This window comes from Lytechinus variegatus, chromosome 12 (genome assembly GCF_018143015.1).
Source record: "Lytechinus variegatus isolate NC3 chromosome 12, Lvar_3.0, whole genome shotgun sequence".
Taxonomy (NCBI): domain Eukaryota; kingdom Metazoa; phylum Echinodermata; class Echinoidea; order Temnopleuroida; family Toxopneustidae; genus Lytechinus; species Lytechinus variegatus.
In genome coordinates, this window is record NC_054751.1 from 21,896,454 (window position 1) to 21,909,107 (window position 12,654).

Genomic DNA, 12,654 nt, shown 5'->3' on the forward strand with positions numbered 1-12,654 from the left:
ATTTTCAACAAAATAGTTTTATGAACGAGCCAGTTTCATCCTAATGAGAGAGTTGATGACATCACTCACTCACTATTTCTTTTGTATTTTATTATATGAAATATGAAATATTTTTATTTTCTCGTCATTGTCATGTGAAATGAAGTTTCATTCCTCCCTGAACACGTGGCATTCTATTATTCTAACATTTTGTGCTTCAGGCAAGGAGGTCCTAATCATCAAATTCGTAAAAATTGAAATATTGTATAATTCAAACAATAAAAAACAAAAGAAATAGTGAGTGAGTGACATCATCGACTCTCTCATTTGGATATAACTGGCTCGTTCATATAACTATTTTGTTGAAAATAAGCGAAACTTTGAAATGTCATAACTTTCTTATTTTACATCCGATTTTGATGAAATTTTCAGCATTGTGCTTGTCTGATTTTTCTCTATTGATTCAAATCAACATTTTTCTGAGGTGGACTTGACCTTTAATTGCAGAAAAAGCTTGGTTCCTTCAGATGGTGCACACTGGACACTCGCCGCAAGCGGCTCATGCACAGTGCGGCACCTATCTGAAGAAACCTCGCGTGCTCTGCATTTCCACTAATGCACTCAGCTGCATGCATTATTTGTATATGACATATTCAAATTTCCTTATTGTCCTGCGAAAAGAAATTTTATTCCTCCCTGAACATGTGGAATTACCAATGTTTTAACATTTTATGGTTCAGTCAAGTAGGTCCTTATTGTAAAATCTGGAAAAATTGAAATATGGTACATTTCAAAAAAAACAAAAAAAACAGAAGAAATAGTGAGCAACATCACTGAATCTCCCATTTGCATGTCACTGAATTGTCCATATGACTGTTTCGCGAAATTTTAAAGTATCACAACTTTCTAATTTTTTCCATCCGATTTCAATGAAATTTTGATTTTTCTCTATTGATTCAAATGGACATTATTCTGGGGTGTACTTGACCTTTAAGTATTTAAATTTCACTTCTCACGATCCCAAACAGAAACTTTATAAGATGACACATCTCCTTTGAATTTCTTTTTTTGCACTTCCTTTCCAGTATATCAAATGTCATAATTTTCCCTCATAGATCCACTTTAATTCCTCCTCCATTTGCTCTCTCTATGATTCTTGTCCTTCTATTTTCATTTCTCTTTTATTTCTTTTTGATCTTCACTATCATCTCCTAAACACTTCCACATTCTATTCAAATTTCTCTCAATATTCTGTTGTCTATCTTCCACATTTCCCTATTTCCCTCTATCTCTGTTGATTTTGCTCACATACAATCTTGTTCCGTTAATCATGCAGACAGAACGAGTATCCGACAAATCCCTTTCATTTTCACACAAATAAAAGAACATCACAAAATTGGAAGTTATATTTTATGTTTTTGTATTATTTGTTTTAGTCAACTGTATAACAAGATTTTCTTCATTTTCTTCACTTTTTTTAGCAAGCCAAGCCATGCACAAGTCAACTGATTTCATAAAATAAGAATGTCATATTCACAAGAATTTACAGATAAACACAATTTTCCTTTTGACTATAAATTCTATTTCCAACCGAAATACATTTCATCGTCTTCTGTCAACTAAAAAGGTCATCAAAGTGATTTCGATTACAAACTCATAAAAGAGAGATAAGGAGACAGGAATCCCTATCCATACAAAAATATCACTATGACCCTAAGTATATACATTACCACACAACAAACACAACTACAAAGAAATCAATCTTTGTTGTTTCTTGTAAAAATCAATTTCATATAAATGGGTTTTATCAACAGAAAATATCACAATCAAGGTGCATTTTTGTAATTGTGTTAAAAAAAAAAAGATATCACAGCTTTTCTAAGAGAAAAGTCCATTTTGCTGCGAGACAAGAATTAAGATATAAAGTACATAGATGCTATATATCTATCTCTCACATATTTACAATGATCATATGATTTTTGCCATAATGACAAACATTTGATTCCGTGCTACATATATTGTTCTCTACATCGCTGTACAAATGACACTCACCAATCCATTTCATCACAGAAATGACATAATTTCTATAAATGAGGACAAGATTCAACTATTACATATACAACCATAACCTACAAACATCTGGAAAGTTTTCAACTACATGATGCTGACCTATCCAAGCTGAAAAGAACCCTTAATGTGCTTGACATAAAATGGAAAAGGCAGTTTAATCAATGAATGCAAAAAAAAGAGTCCTCTGAACTATTATGAACACACACTTATAAAATTGTATGGACATAATTTTAACATAAAGTTATTCCTCCTTATTCTAAAATCAATCATGAATCAACAAGATCTCATATTTCAATATTTCCTTATGCCAGTAACATCCTATACCCATTTCTACAATAAATCGCCCAATTTCATTCGTTTATTTATCAGGCACATTTAGTTTTGGTCAAATGATTTTCTGAGGTTTTTACAAATCTTGATATAAACAAGAAGAAAAAAAAATCACTACAAATAAAAAAATTCATATGGAATGTTTGAAAGAATTGTAATGAAATCAACAATGCTGCATGCCATGCAACCAACATGATAGTTATACATACAACACAATGGACTGCCAATTATAGGAAAAAACATTAATTAGTTATCCAATCCTTATCACGACCTTGTACTTATAAACATTTCTAACCATAATGCATCGCACTTCTCTGCAACTCATTGATACAAAAACAGAAGTGATCATTTGCTCAATTTGATGGTTAATTTCATTCAAACTGTCCATTTCACAATTTGGACAAGTCAGGGTAATAAAATACTTAATAAACATAGGGAAATGAGAGCTTAAATCATGCATATCACAGTTCAGTCCTATATGAATGGGAACTCCTGATGCCCTTCGATATTAGACAGCCAAAATACATTTCCCATTGCTTTTTGTTGATATCTTCATTCAGAACATCTTACTGCAATGTAAAAAAAAATAAATAAAAAATTATGATCTTAAAAAGTTTGGTTTCCTTTTCCTTCTCAAAATAAGACAGTGACTAATCGAAAATGGTTCCTAAAAACAATGGATTTGCAAGTGATTATGTCTTTCTTGACATCCACACCTCTGCCACTGCTGCTGTTCCAAACACAAAGCAATGAAGCATTTCAAACCCTGTTCTGGGCACCTAGCCTTGACTACACGTACCGAACAGGATGCTCTCTCCTGCTTTCATTCACTAACTTTGTACATGTACAGACACCTCGTCATATAAAATCAATTTCAAAATTCCATTGGAAAACGCATAAATATATCTCATCCATTTATGAATTCATTGAAAGTTAGAAATAAAATATTTGAAATTTCATTTCCTCCACCTTTTTCAAAATCTTCCAATCCATCTCTCTTTCTCTTCATATTCCAATTGAGGTCATTCGATATAGCTCTAATATAATCTTCATTTCTTGCTCCATGTCTAAATTAAATTTGCTATAGAATCAGAGCACCTTATCTCCATGATTGCTGAGGTATTTGGACATTTAACATGTAAATCAGTGAGTCTTCTATATACTCTGCTTCAAGTACATGTATATAGTGGAAGAGACAAAAAAAAGAGACAAACCACGATCATCAAGCCAACCACTAAATGCCTTTATTTCATTTACAAGTGTATTTTACTTTCAAAAGATTTGCTCCGAGTGGTAAGCAATATGCATTATGACATCCCATATTTTGAATATCTGATTGGCATACTATGTTGGAAGAATCAAAACCCATGTAGGGATCTTCTTTCTGTAAATCTACAGGTTCCTGGCACTTTACATACCTCATGGCAAAATCTGTACCCCAATGCTTCTCACTCCAGTCCCCAGTGAGTTTGTTGGTTTTGACAGACATTTCTACCTCTACCTAAATAGAATATATTGGTTCTTTGGAGTTTCCTAGACTATTACACATTGTAATTATGTCAGATTGAACAATGACCAACATCTAGTTTACTTGACACCCTATCCTCTCGAGTTGAAACGCCCGTTTTTCATTGGCTAATTGTCACGAGCTGCTGCAGGTGTTGTTGCTTGTGACTGGTGGCGTTGACGCAGGAGAGGGCTTAGACTGCGGTGATTTCGCAACCAGTTGCTGGGGGACCTGTTGTTGTTGTTGTAGCTGTTGTTGATGTTGTGGCTGCTGATGATGTTGTGATGTTGCAGTAGTCTGTGGCTGCTGCAGCAGAAGTTGCTGCTGTTGTTGTTGCTGCAGTGCTTCAACCACCTTACCAGCTCCAATGGGGTCGGTCAACTCCCCGGGCGGTGTCTTGGTCACCAGTAGCCCAATGGTGTCCTTAATGGCATGGTAGATGATGTTCTTTACTTGAAGTTTGTCTTCATGGTTGGAGTGGGTGGCGCTGAGCTGACGGAACTCCTGCGTCAACCAGAAACATTCACTGATGTGCTCTGGAGAGACAAAGTCCTCTGCAACCTTGATGGACGAGTGGACATTCCTCACCTGAAATGAAATCAAAGTACAGACATGGTCACTACAGCATCGTGAAAATCACAAGTATCAAAAAACCAAAGATTAAAATCATTTTAGATGGATCACAAATCAAACATCCAACATAGTTCTAAATGAATGGGTTCATAGAAAAGAATTATTGGGAGAATGATTCAGGACAATATGCTGCATGCTTAGTAAGATCACATTATCCACTCCTTGTGTAGCTTATCATAATTTAACAAAAATTGAATCTAGCTTATGCTTCTGAGGGTATACACACAAAGCAGGGCAAACAACTTGTTCCATATGCTGATATGTGATAAGAGAGTCTATTAAAGATTAACCCCATAATGATAGTTAAAAATCACTCAGTAGACCAGTAAACAGACTTTGGAATAATGCAGGATCATTTCTCAGAGCAACATATACCAGTCCCTTCCATGGGTGTTGAAACTTGTGTATAAAAGCATGTTATATACATGTTTTTATCATCATAATCACAACTCTTCACAATGATATGGGTACGGTAAGCTTACCTGATGCGGAGCACCAGCAGGAATGAATATAGCATCACCCCAGCACTGAGCGATGGCCCATCCCTGTACCCCATACTCCTTATAGAGACGATCCAGCAGCTCATTGTCCAGATACCAGCTCTGGTCATGGATGGGGTCGTGGTCGGTGGGCACATCCTCGCCCTTCTCTTCAGACAGCTGTATGCAAATGAGATCAGATGGGATGTGTTGGTTAGAAAGGAAATTCAGTTTGTTCCCAAATATGGTATATAGTTGCTAATGACCTACTTATTACTATCTTTTGGTGACAAAATATTCAGGACCAGCTGGTACCCAACTGAGAATTTGGAATTATAAGCTGGAAGAATCAGACTTCTGTATGTCACTTATATGTTTACATTTACCAACACAGTATTCCTTCATTTCTTCATCTGAAGATTCTGCATCTTGATGATTTAGTCTCCTTGAATTGTTTGATATTTATATACAAATCACAATCCTCTCAATCCAGTCAAATGCTGCCTATGTCAAATTGACCCCCCCCCCTTAGATCAGCTAAGACCATCATGGCTAAAAACCCACTTGGTCTAACCATCACATATTCTAAATTTGTTTAGTCTAAAGCTTTGATGTCTAATTTCCACTATCGTCACCGAAAGATTGTCATACTTAGCATGTTGTCAAATGAAAATTTGATTCATGAATGTTACATACTGACACAAAAAAAGACACCTATAAATTGTAATGAATGAATGGATTATACTGAACAGGAAGTCGCCATAGTGGGTGTGGGCCAGGAGTGTCCCAAAACCATTGTAGTCTTGAAGGGTGGAAAGGCAGACTCACCTTGCAAAGAAACTGTCTAATCTTGTTAGTATCAGCAGCCCTGAAGAGATGCCAGATGGCTCCGGGCCTCTCTTCCTTCTCTCTGACTCTCTGTTTGGTCTGCTCATCCATACACATGTGATTCACAGCCTCGATTGCTTCTAAAAAACCAAAACAAGAATAAATAAATCCACAATAAGTCACATCAATTCAGCCATTCAGACAGTGCGATAATTTCTATCTTTAGTACTTGCTCCACTAAAACTCTTCTTTGACAGTGACATAAATCTTTATGGTCGATACACATACATATCACAACCCGAGAGCAAATCATAGGTCCTTAAAGAGAATTAAGACAGCAACGACATGTAAAAAGTTAGTTTGCAATGATGATGATGTAGGGTGCTGGAGTGGTCTAAAGGCAGCTTACCCCCCCCCCCCCGGGGGGGGCACTCGACCAAAAATGTGGTGGGGGTGTGCCGCGGGCGAGACAAAAAACGGGGGCCTTGGAGCGGGCTTATTGTAAAAAGGAGGGTCCTCGGAACGGGCTTCGGAACGACAAATGTTTGTGAAAACGGGGGTCCTTGGAACGGATCGCCAGCGTGTGAGTGCGTATGCATCCCCACGGAACGGTCATGCGTGCATGATGCAGCTAGCGCAGCCTCCGCCGGGGGAGCTCTGCGGCCGCTTTTCACCAAAATTCGACTCATTAAATGCGATCGGAGCGGCGTAACGAAAAATATGCGAAGCTTTGGAGCGGATTTCCCTCTTCTTTTTTCTCGATAAGAAGAAAATGCTATGCCTTGGAGCGGCTTTCTTTGTTCTTTTTATCAACAAGGCAAAAATGCTATGCCTTGGAACGGAAATTTGAGTGTGAAAATGGGGGTCCCCTCCGCGGCACATACCCACTATGCATTATATACTGAGTGCCCCCCCCCCCCCCCCCGGGCTTACCCCCCCCTCCAAATACTCCCTGTGATATAGGTTAAAGCCTGTATCCACTCACCTTTTTCATATGAATCACATGTTTCTTGTCCGTCTATGCTATGTGGCTTGCCTACATATACCATCACATTGACAGCATCAGAGATGTCTAGATGAAGGTTGGTTGTGCCGCATGATGAATAGCGGGCAAGGCCTGGAGCAAAAGAACAACAGAAGAATGTTCCTTTATCAGGAATGTTCCCATGTAACAAAAATCTAGTGCACTATTCATGGGCACTACGATCTAAATGTTGGTGAGCATCATCATTTGTTAGCTTCTATTTCTTTTCATCACTTTCCTACATACCATTTCTGAGGTTTCCAAATGATTAATTAATTGAACAATTAATGGAGTTGAAGTATTTGATCAAAAGAGAAAAATAAAGGCCAGACGTTTAAAATGATTGGCTTTTTTTTTGGGGGGGGGGTTAAATTACCAATAAATCAAAGCATATTCAATAAAATCTGAAGTATTACCAATTTAAAGAATGCATGATCCGTTCAGTTTGCAATTACTTAGGGTATATCATTCAGCACAATACCATGTCACTGGTACATAGTCAAGCATAACTTACAAACTGCTTTATGAGACACCCCCCCCCCCCAGTCATGATTGGACATCAACTCACCATAGGCATTGTACATCTTTGGTCCAAGGTCGGGTTTGACGAAGAAATCTGGCAGTCTAGACGATAGGTTGAACCTACCATCCCTACGGGTGTAGTCAGGTAAGGGTAGGTTATTCATCAGATCCTGAAAGTGTCGAGGTAGAAGCTCGCTGAAGTCTTGTGCTGGTGGCCAATCCTTCAGTTTCAGGATAATGGGTAACCCTTGCTTTGTCTCCAAACGATCTAATCAGAAAACGAGAATATTTCAATTGAATATATCATTACCCTTGTTTCAGAGTCACAACTAAGGTCTTTTGATAAGGAGTAACTGTTTCTATCAAGTTTTAGAGTTGACGAAATCAACACAATTATTATTATTCAGTAACGCCATGAAATTGTCATCCAGTAAAGAAAAATAGAACAAAAAAATTTCATGGAAATTTTTTAAATATCAAACGATGGCATTCTTTTTACATAGGACTCTTACATGATTTATATCAATTGAATATACATGTGTATATATAAAATTTGTATAAAAAAAAATGAACAGAAAATGGTTTAGTGGTTCAATTAAGCCTAAGTCTATCGAAAACTATGTACAATAAGTTATCAATTGTAAATATCAATCATATCTCTTTAAAGTATGCCTTTAGAATATACAACTGCTGTTGCTCCTTTCTTTACTTACTTGAGATATCCTCAAATCCATTCCAGAAGTCTCTCATAGGGGCACCTGTTATAACGTCCCCTGATCGACAGTCTACAAGGTCATTTTCAAGGTGACCAAAGTGCTTGTTAAAGAAGGTCGGATGCCACAGGTTATCATCAAGCTGCTTGTGAACATTGCTAACCAAGATTGGCTGGGTACAGAGAAGAAAAAAAAATTATTCCAAACTTTAATAAATAATGACTAAATACAAACAAGACAATAATATTCTGTCAAATAGCATGCAGTGCTTCAAGGATGCATATTAAGAGCTTAGATACACATAAATTAGGCATAGGGTCATTGGATAGTTGTTAGCCAAACCACATGGTAAATGTGTATTCTCCACTCCCAAAGAATTTTTCTAGCAAGACACCTAAGTGCTTACAATACTGAGTAACTGAGTAAACTACATCTTCTTTCAAACCTGACTGGTAGTCATTTAAAACCAAGATGGAGAAGAGCAAATTATGTAAATCAGTGCCTTGTTAAATGACGGCAGTGTCATAGCAGGATTCAAAATCATCTGTTTGAGATACGCTATAAACAGATTTCAGCTTTGTGAAGTAACATTACAGAATTAAAAATTTCAAATATAGAGAAAGGTGTCAGATTCTCATTTTGAATGCAAGATGAATAGGCTTGACTTATCTAATAACATTAAAACTAATAGAGATTGTTCTCACCTCTCCTTTCCTCCACTGTTCTTGAAAGATACGTAGATTACCAGCATGAGAAGGATCATGTAACCTTAGCAGCCTCCCATCACATAACCAGGAATGAGGTACATCAGGAAATGTTACACTAGATTCAACAAGAGTGTTCCTATTCCCTGCAGTCTTTCCTTTCTTCTCCATTTTGCTGCTGTTGCTTGGTGACGTTGTCGTGTCCGTGACAGAGGATGTGGACAGTCGAGGAGTCTTGACACCGCTTCGATCCTTCCCAGGAGCAGAGATGTTCTGCTCGACGACCGTGGCGATGATGTCCTCAAATGTGCTTGTCATCGTGCGGGACGTCTTCTTGGAGATGCCATCGACTTTGGGCAGCAACTGCGTGAGAAGGTTTCCATCGTTAGGTGATGGTTTGCATAGCTTCCCGGCTGTCTTGGTGAGTAAGTCTCTGAGCGTGGAACAAGGTTCACCCTTTGCATCAACGTCAACAGAACACGCTTTGTCAACTGATTTAGAGTTGAGGCCATCCAGTTTCTTGCCATCCACACCACGTTTGCCATCCTGCGACGTAGCAATGTCAGCTAGGAAGGCCAGTGGTGAGGCCGACTGCGGGAGAGATGTCAGCTTGGGCATTCTATTCGAACGAGAGTTTGAAAGATGACCACTAAGGGCGGTAGATGATAGAAGGTCATCCCTCTTCCACTCTGAAGCAATCTGGCCACTCGTCTGTACACAAGAGAGAACACAAAATGATTTACATCAAGACAGTGTGTGGATTGCTTTGACAAAATAAACCTCATTCCTAAAAATCAATGCATAGTCTTCCTTTCCATACTTCATATTAAAAAGTATCAAAAGTATTATTTGACAAGCGGATGGTAGGAAATCATGAGTAGGACCTACTATTTAGTCAAGACAAAACAACCTTATTTCCATAAATTCACGCACTGCACATTAGCATTTCAACACAATGCGAGGTGTAAGATTGAGGCACTCAGGGCTTCCTTGCGCCAGAAAGTGAAGGAGTTGAAGATTGGGCTTACCGGCGACATGCCGTTGACGGCTGGTTTACCATCTCCAAGACAAGGACAAGCTGATGGTATCCTCCATTTGGTGCAGACCTGATGCATCAGCTCTCCTACATCCCACAAAGCTGTGCAATTAATACAAAAGGAGATAATAATCATCTGCAAGATATCCACCTATGTCATGCTGCACTCTTCCAAGGTTGGTAAATAGACACCTTGATCACTAAGCAGAATGGATACCACTCTCTGATAAATTGCTTTATAATCATTGTTACACACCGAGAAAAGATATGATTGATTCAAGAAAATGACTAGGCATTTTGTAATTCCCAGTATCTGGAAAAGGCATATTTATACTATGCATTTAAGGATTTTCATTGCACGGATAAAAAAATTCCCTTCCAACATGCAAATTTTCATTGATAAATGGACATGTATTCTCCTGAACACAATAACTTGTAGCAACAATGTTCATTCAATACTTTCTCAAAATTTATCACTCACCCTTCACTTTACTCCTATATTTGATGAAATTGGTCTTTGATATCATCTTCCTCTTTTTTCCAATTTCTCCCCCACCACCCCCTCCCCTTTTTTTCCTAATAGGAAAAAAAAACAAAGAAACTTTGATTGAAGACAGATCCTCACCATTTCCAGGGATCATCTGAGTTAGCATGAGACTATCAGGTTGATGAACTTGATCTTTGATACACTTCAACCACTTGGGTCCATTCTCTGGAGCGTTTTCATCATCTGTAAAGACAGGAAATACACTCAATCTTGTTATCAATCTTAAAGGTAGGGGAGATCGGGGTTAGTTGGAATGCGGGGTAAGTTGAAACATTGTAATTTTCTTTAACGCCTGTAAAATAAATGTATTCAATACTGCCCTCAATTTATTTTACAGGCAGAAAAGAAAATTACAATGTTTCAACTTACCCCGGGTTCCAACTAACCCCGATCTCTCCTAATGTTTTTTTTTTAAGAGGTTGTTTAAAAAGTTACAGGGAACAATAATTTGAAAGGCCAGTGACATGGCAATTTTTACTATGTTTTTGCATTTACATTCCTGTTTCTGACAACGATCACAAGAGTAGAAACCGAAGCAAGAGTAACATGATTCTTAATTCTGATAATTGATTAGCTTCACATTAATGAATAAGTTTAGTATTATTCCATTCTTTGTTTCCCCTCTTGAGTAATGCTGCGTCTAGTCACTTAAGGCATATCAATAAAACTCTGCAGATTACAGAAAATTATTCCCAACCGAAGAGATACAGTACACAATGTATTAATATTGAACAGAATACCGACTTAAAAAAAAAAAGAACTTCCACAAAAACAATGGGACTTCCTCAAAAACATTTACATTTTGAGAATATTTATCAACACAAAGGAGTGTAGTACAAGATAGATAATACAGTGCAGTACAATGACTTCAAACAAATGTAACTTCCTGTAAAACATTAAATTTGATAAGAGTTAAGCAACACAAATAAAAACTAGACATCACAGAAGGTTGACTTCTCTGATCCAAGAAGTGTGGCAGTTGAACACTCGTCTACCAAGGACAATCATGCAGCATTGGGTAACATCACAAGACGACATTCCATGTACTATGGACTCATAACCATCCATTTGAACATACAAACCTGCTGAGAAAAGACAGGACACTTGAACAGATGCTGTTTGTGAAGGACACTAAAAAGGTACTTACTCTTTTCCTCATTGCTCTTTGAGTGGTAGCAATCGAGGCAGACCACAAAGCCACATTTAGAGCATGTCCAATGGATATTGAAGAGAGTGGTGTCACAGGTATCGCACATCTCACGAACACCGATCACTGCCCTCTTCCATGCTATTTTGTCTGTGCAGGAGAGGAAAACAGGCATTCATTTAGAGAAGAGTCGAACTAGGTAAATGATTCATAAGCTTTGTATCCTATCCATGAATTGTTAAAAACTGCTATCCACATAATTTAGTTGCCAATATTGATAAACCACTTTGTGAATTTGATAATTTTAATTCATGCATGTACAAAACAATTGAATAAACACAATTTAATGAAAGATAAAAAGATAAATGAACTTCAACCATATTAAACCAAACTGTACATTTGAATAATATTCTTCAGTAACGCTAGTCACAGCAATGAGACCGATTTCCCGTTGGAAATAATGCAATAATTTGGTTGGTCTGACTGTGGCATGAGGGTGCTGTTTGTGAAACCACAGCAAAGATGATATGAACTGACCTGGGGTTGGACACCAGGTCTTGGCCTGCTGCTCCTGCTGCACCAGCTGACAGAACTGAGGTCCGACCCTCGATAAGATATACAGACACGTCTCCAGATCCAGCTTGCTCTCGGAGTCCGGAGGGTAAGGTAACCAGGGGCTAAGGTCTTCTGAGTCACACTGTTCAGGCTCAGAGAACCCGGCTAAGGTTAGGTTACCTTTGGTACTGTATTTCAGTCTGGAGAGGAGGAACGCACAGGAAACTTGTGATTATGACCGTCATAGGCAACAATAAATCAACAATGCCAGTAGAATGTTATCATCATTAATCATAAAATTAAAGGACCTTAACCTTGCTTTCATCCCAAATTAGTGTTTGAGAGCTATTGCCTAAATATTTTGTTAAATTAGTCTCTTACATATTACAAACTTGTGAGATTTTTGTCATGTTCAATATATTTGTATCTTACATTTTATCTCTTAATGTTACACCACTCATGATGATCATTCAGACAAATGGATAAAGGCAAATTGGTATGTGATTATTACAAAACTGTCAAGAAAATCTTGGTACCAATGAAGGTATAGGACCAACAGAAATCAACGGAATTGAGAAAT

At 37.7% G+C, this 12,654-nt stretch overlaps 1 protein-coding gene across 5 annotated transcripts in view; it reads right to left on the reverse strand.

Annotated features, from left to right (window-relative positions):
- Positions 1-1,382: 1,382 nt before the first annotated feature.
- The window catches only part of LOC121425031 (probable JmjC domain-containing histone demethylation protein 2C), an 80,029-nt gene continuing 68,757 nt past the window's right edge, over positions 1,383-12,654 (reverse strand). For all 5 annotated transcript variants that reach the window (XM_041620968.1, XM_041620966.1, XM_041620970.1 and 2 more), the window contains 11 exons: positions 12,057-12,274; positions 11,520-11,669; positions 10,451-10,555; positions 9,818-9,927; positions 8,790-9,500; positions 8,086-8,257; positions 7,419-7,640; positions 6,812-6,943; positions 5,827-5,966; positions 5,002-5,178; positions 1,383-4,474 (listed from right to left, as the gene is read on the reverse strand). In XM_041620968.1, coding sequence (XP_041476902.1) covers positions 4,022-4,474; positions 5,002-5,178; positions 5,827-5,966; positions 6,812-6,943; positions 7,419-7,640; positions 8,086-8,257; positions 8,790-9,500; positions 9,818-9,927; positions 10,451-10,555; positions 11,520-11,669; positions 12,057-12,274 — 2,590 coding nt within the window. In that variant the 3' untranslated portion in view covers positions 1,383-4,021. The remainder of the gene's footprint in view (positions 4,475-5,001; positions 5,179-5,826; positions 5,967-6,811; positions 6,944-7,418; positions 7,641-8,085; positions 8,258-8,789; positions 9,501-9,817; positions 9,928-10,450; positions 10,556-11,519; positions 11,670-12,056; positions 12,275-12,654) is intronic.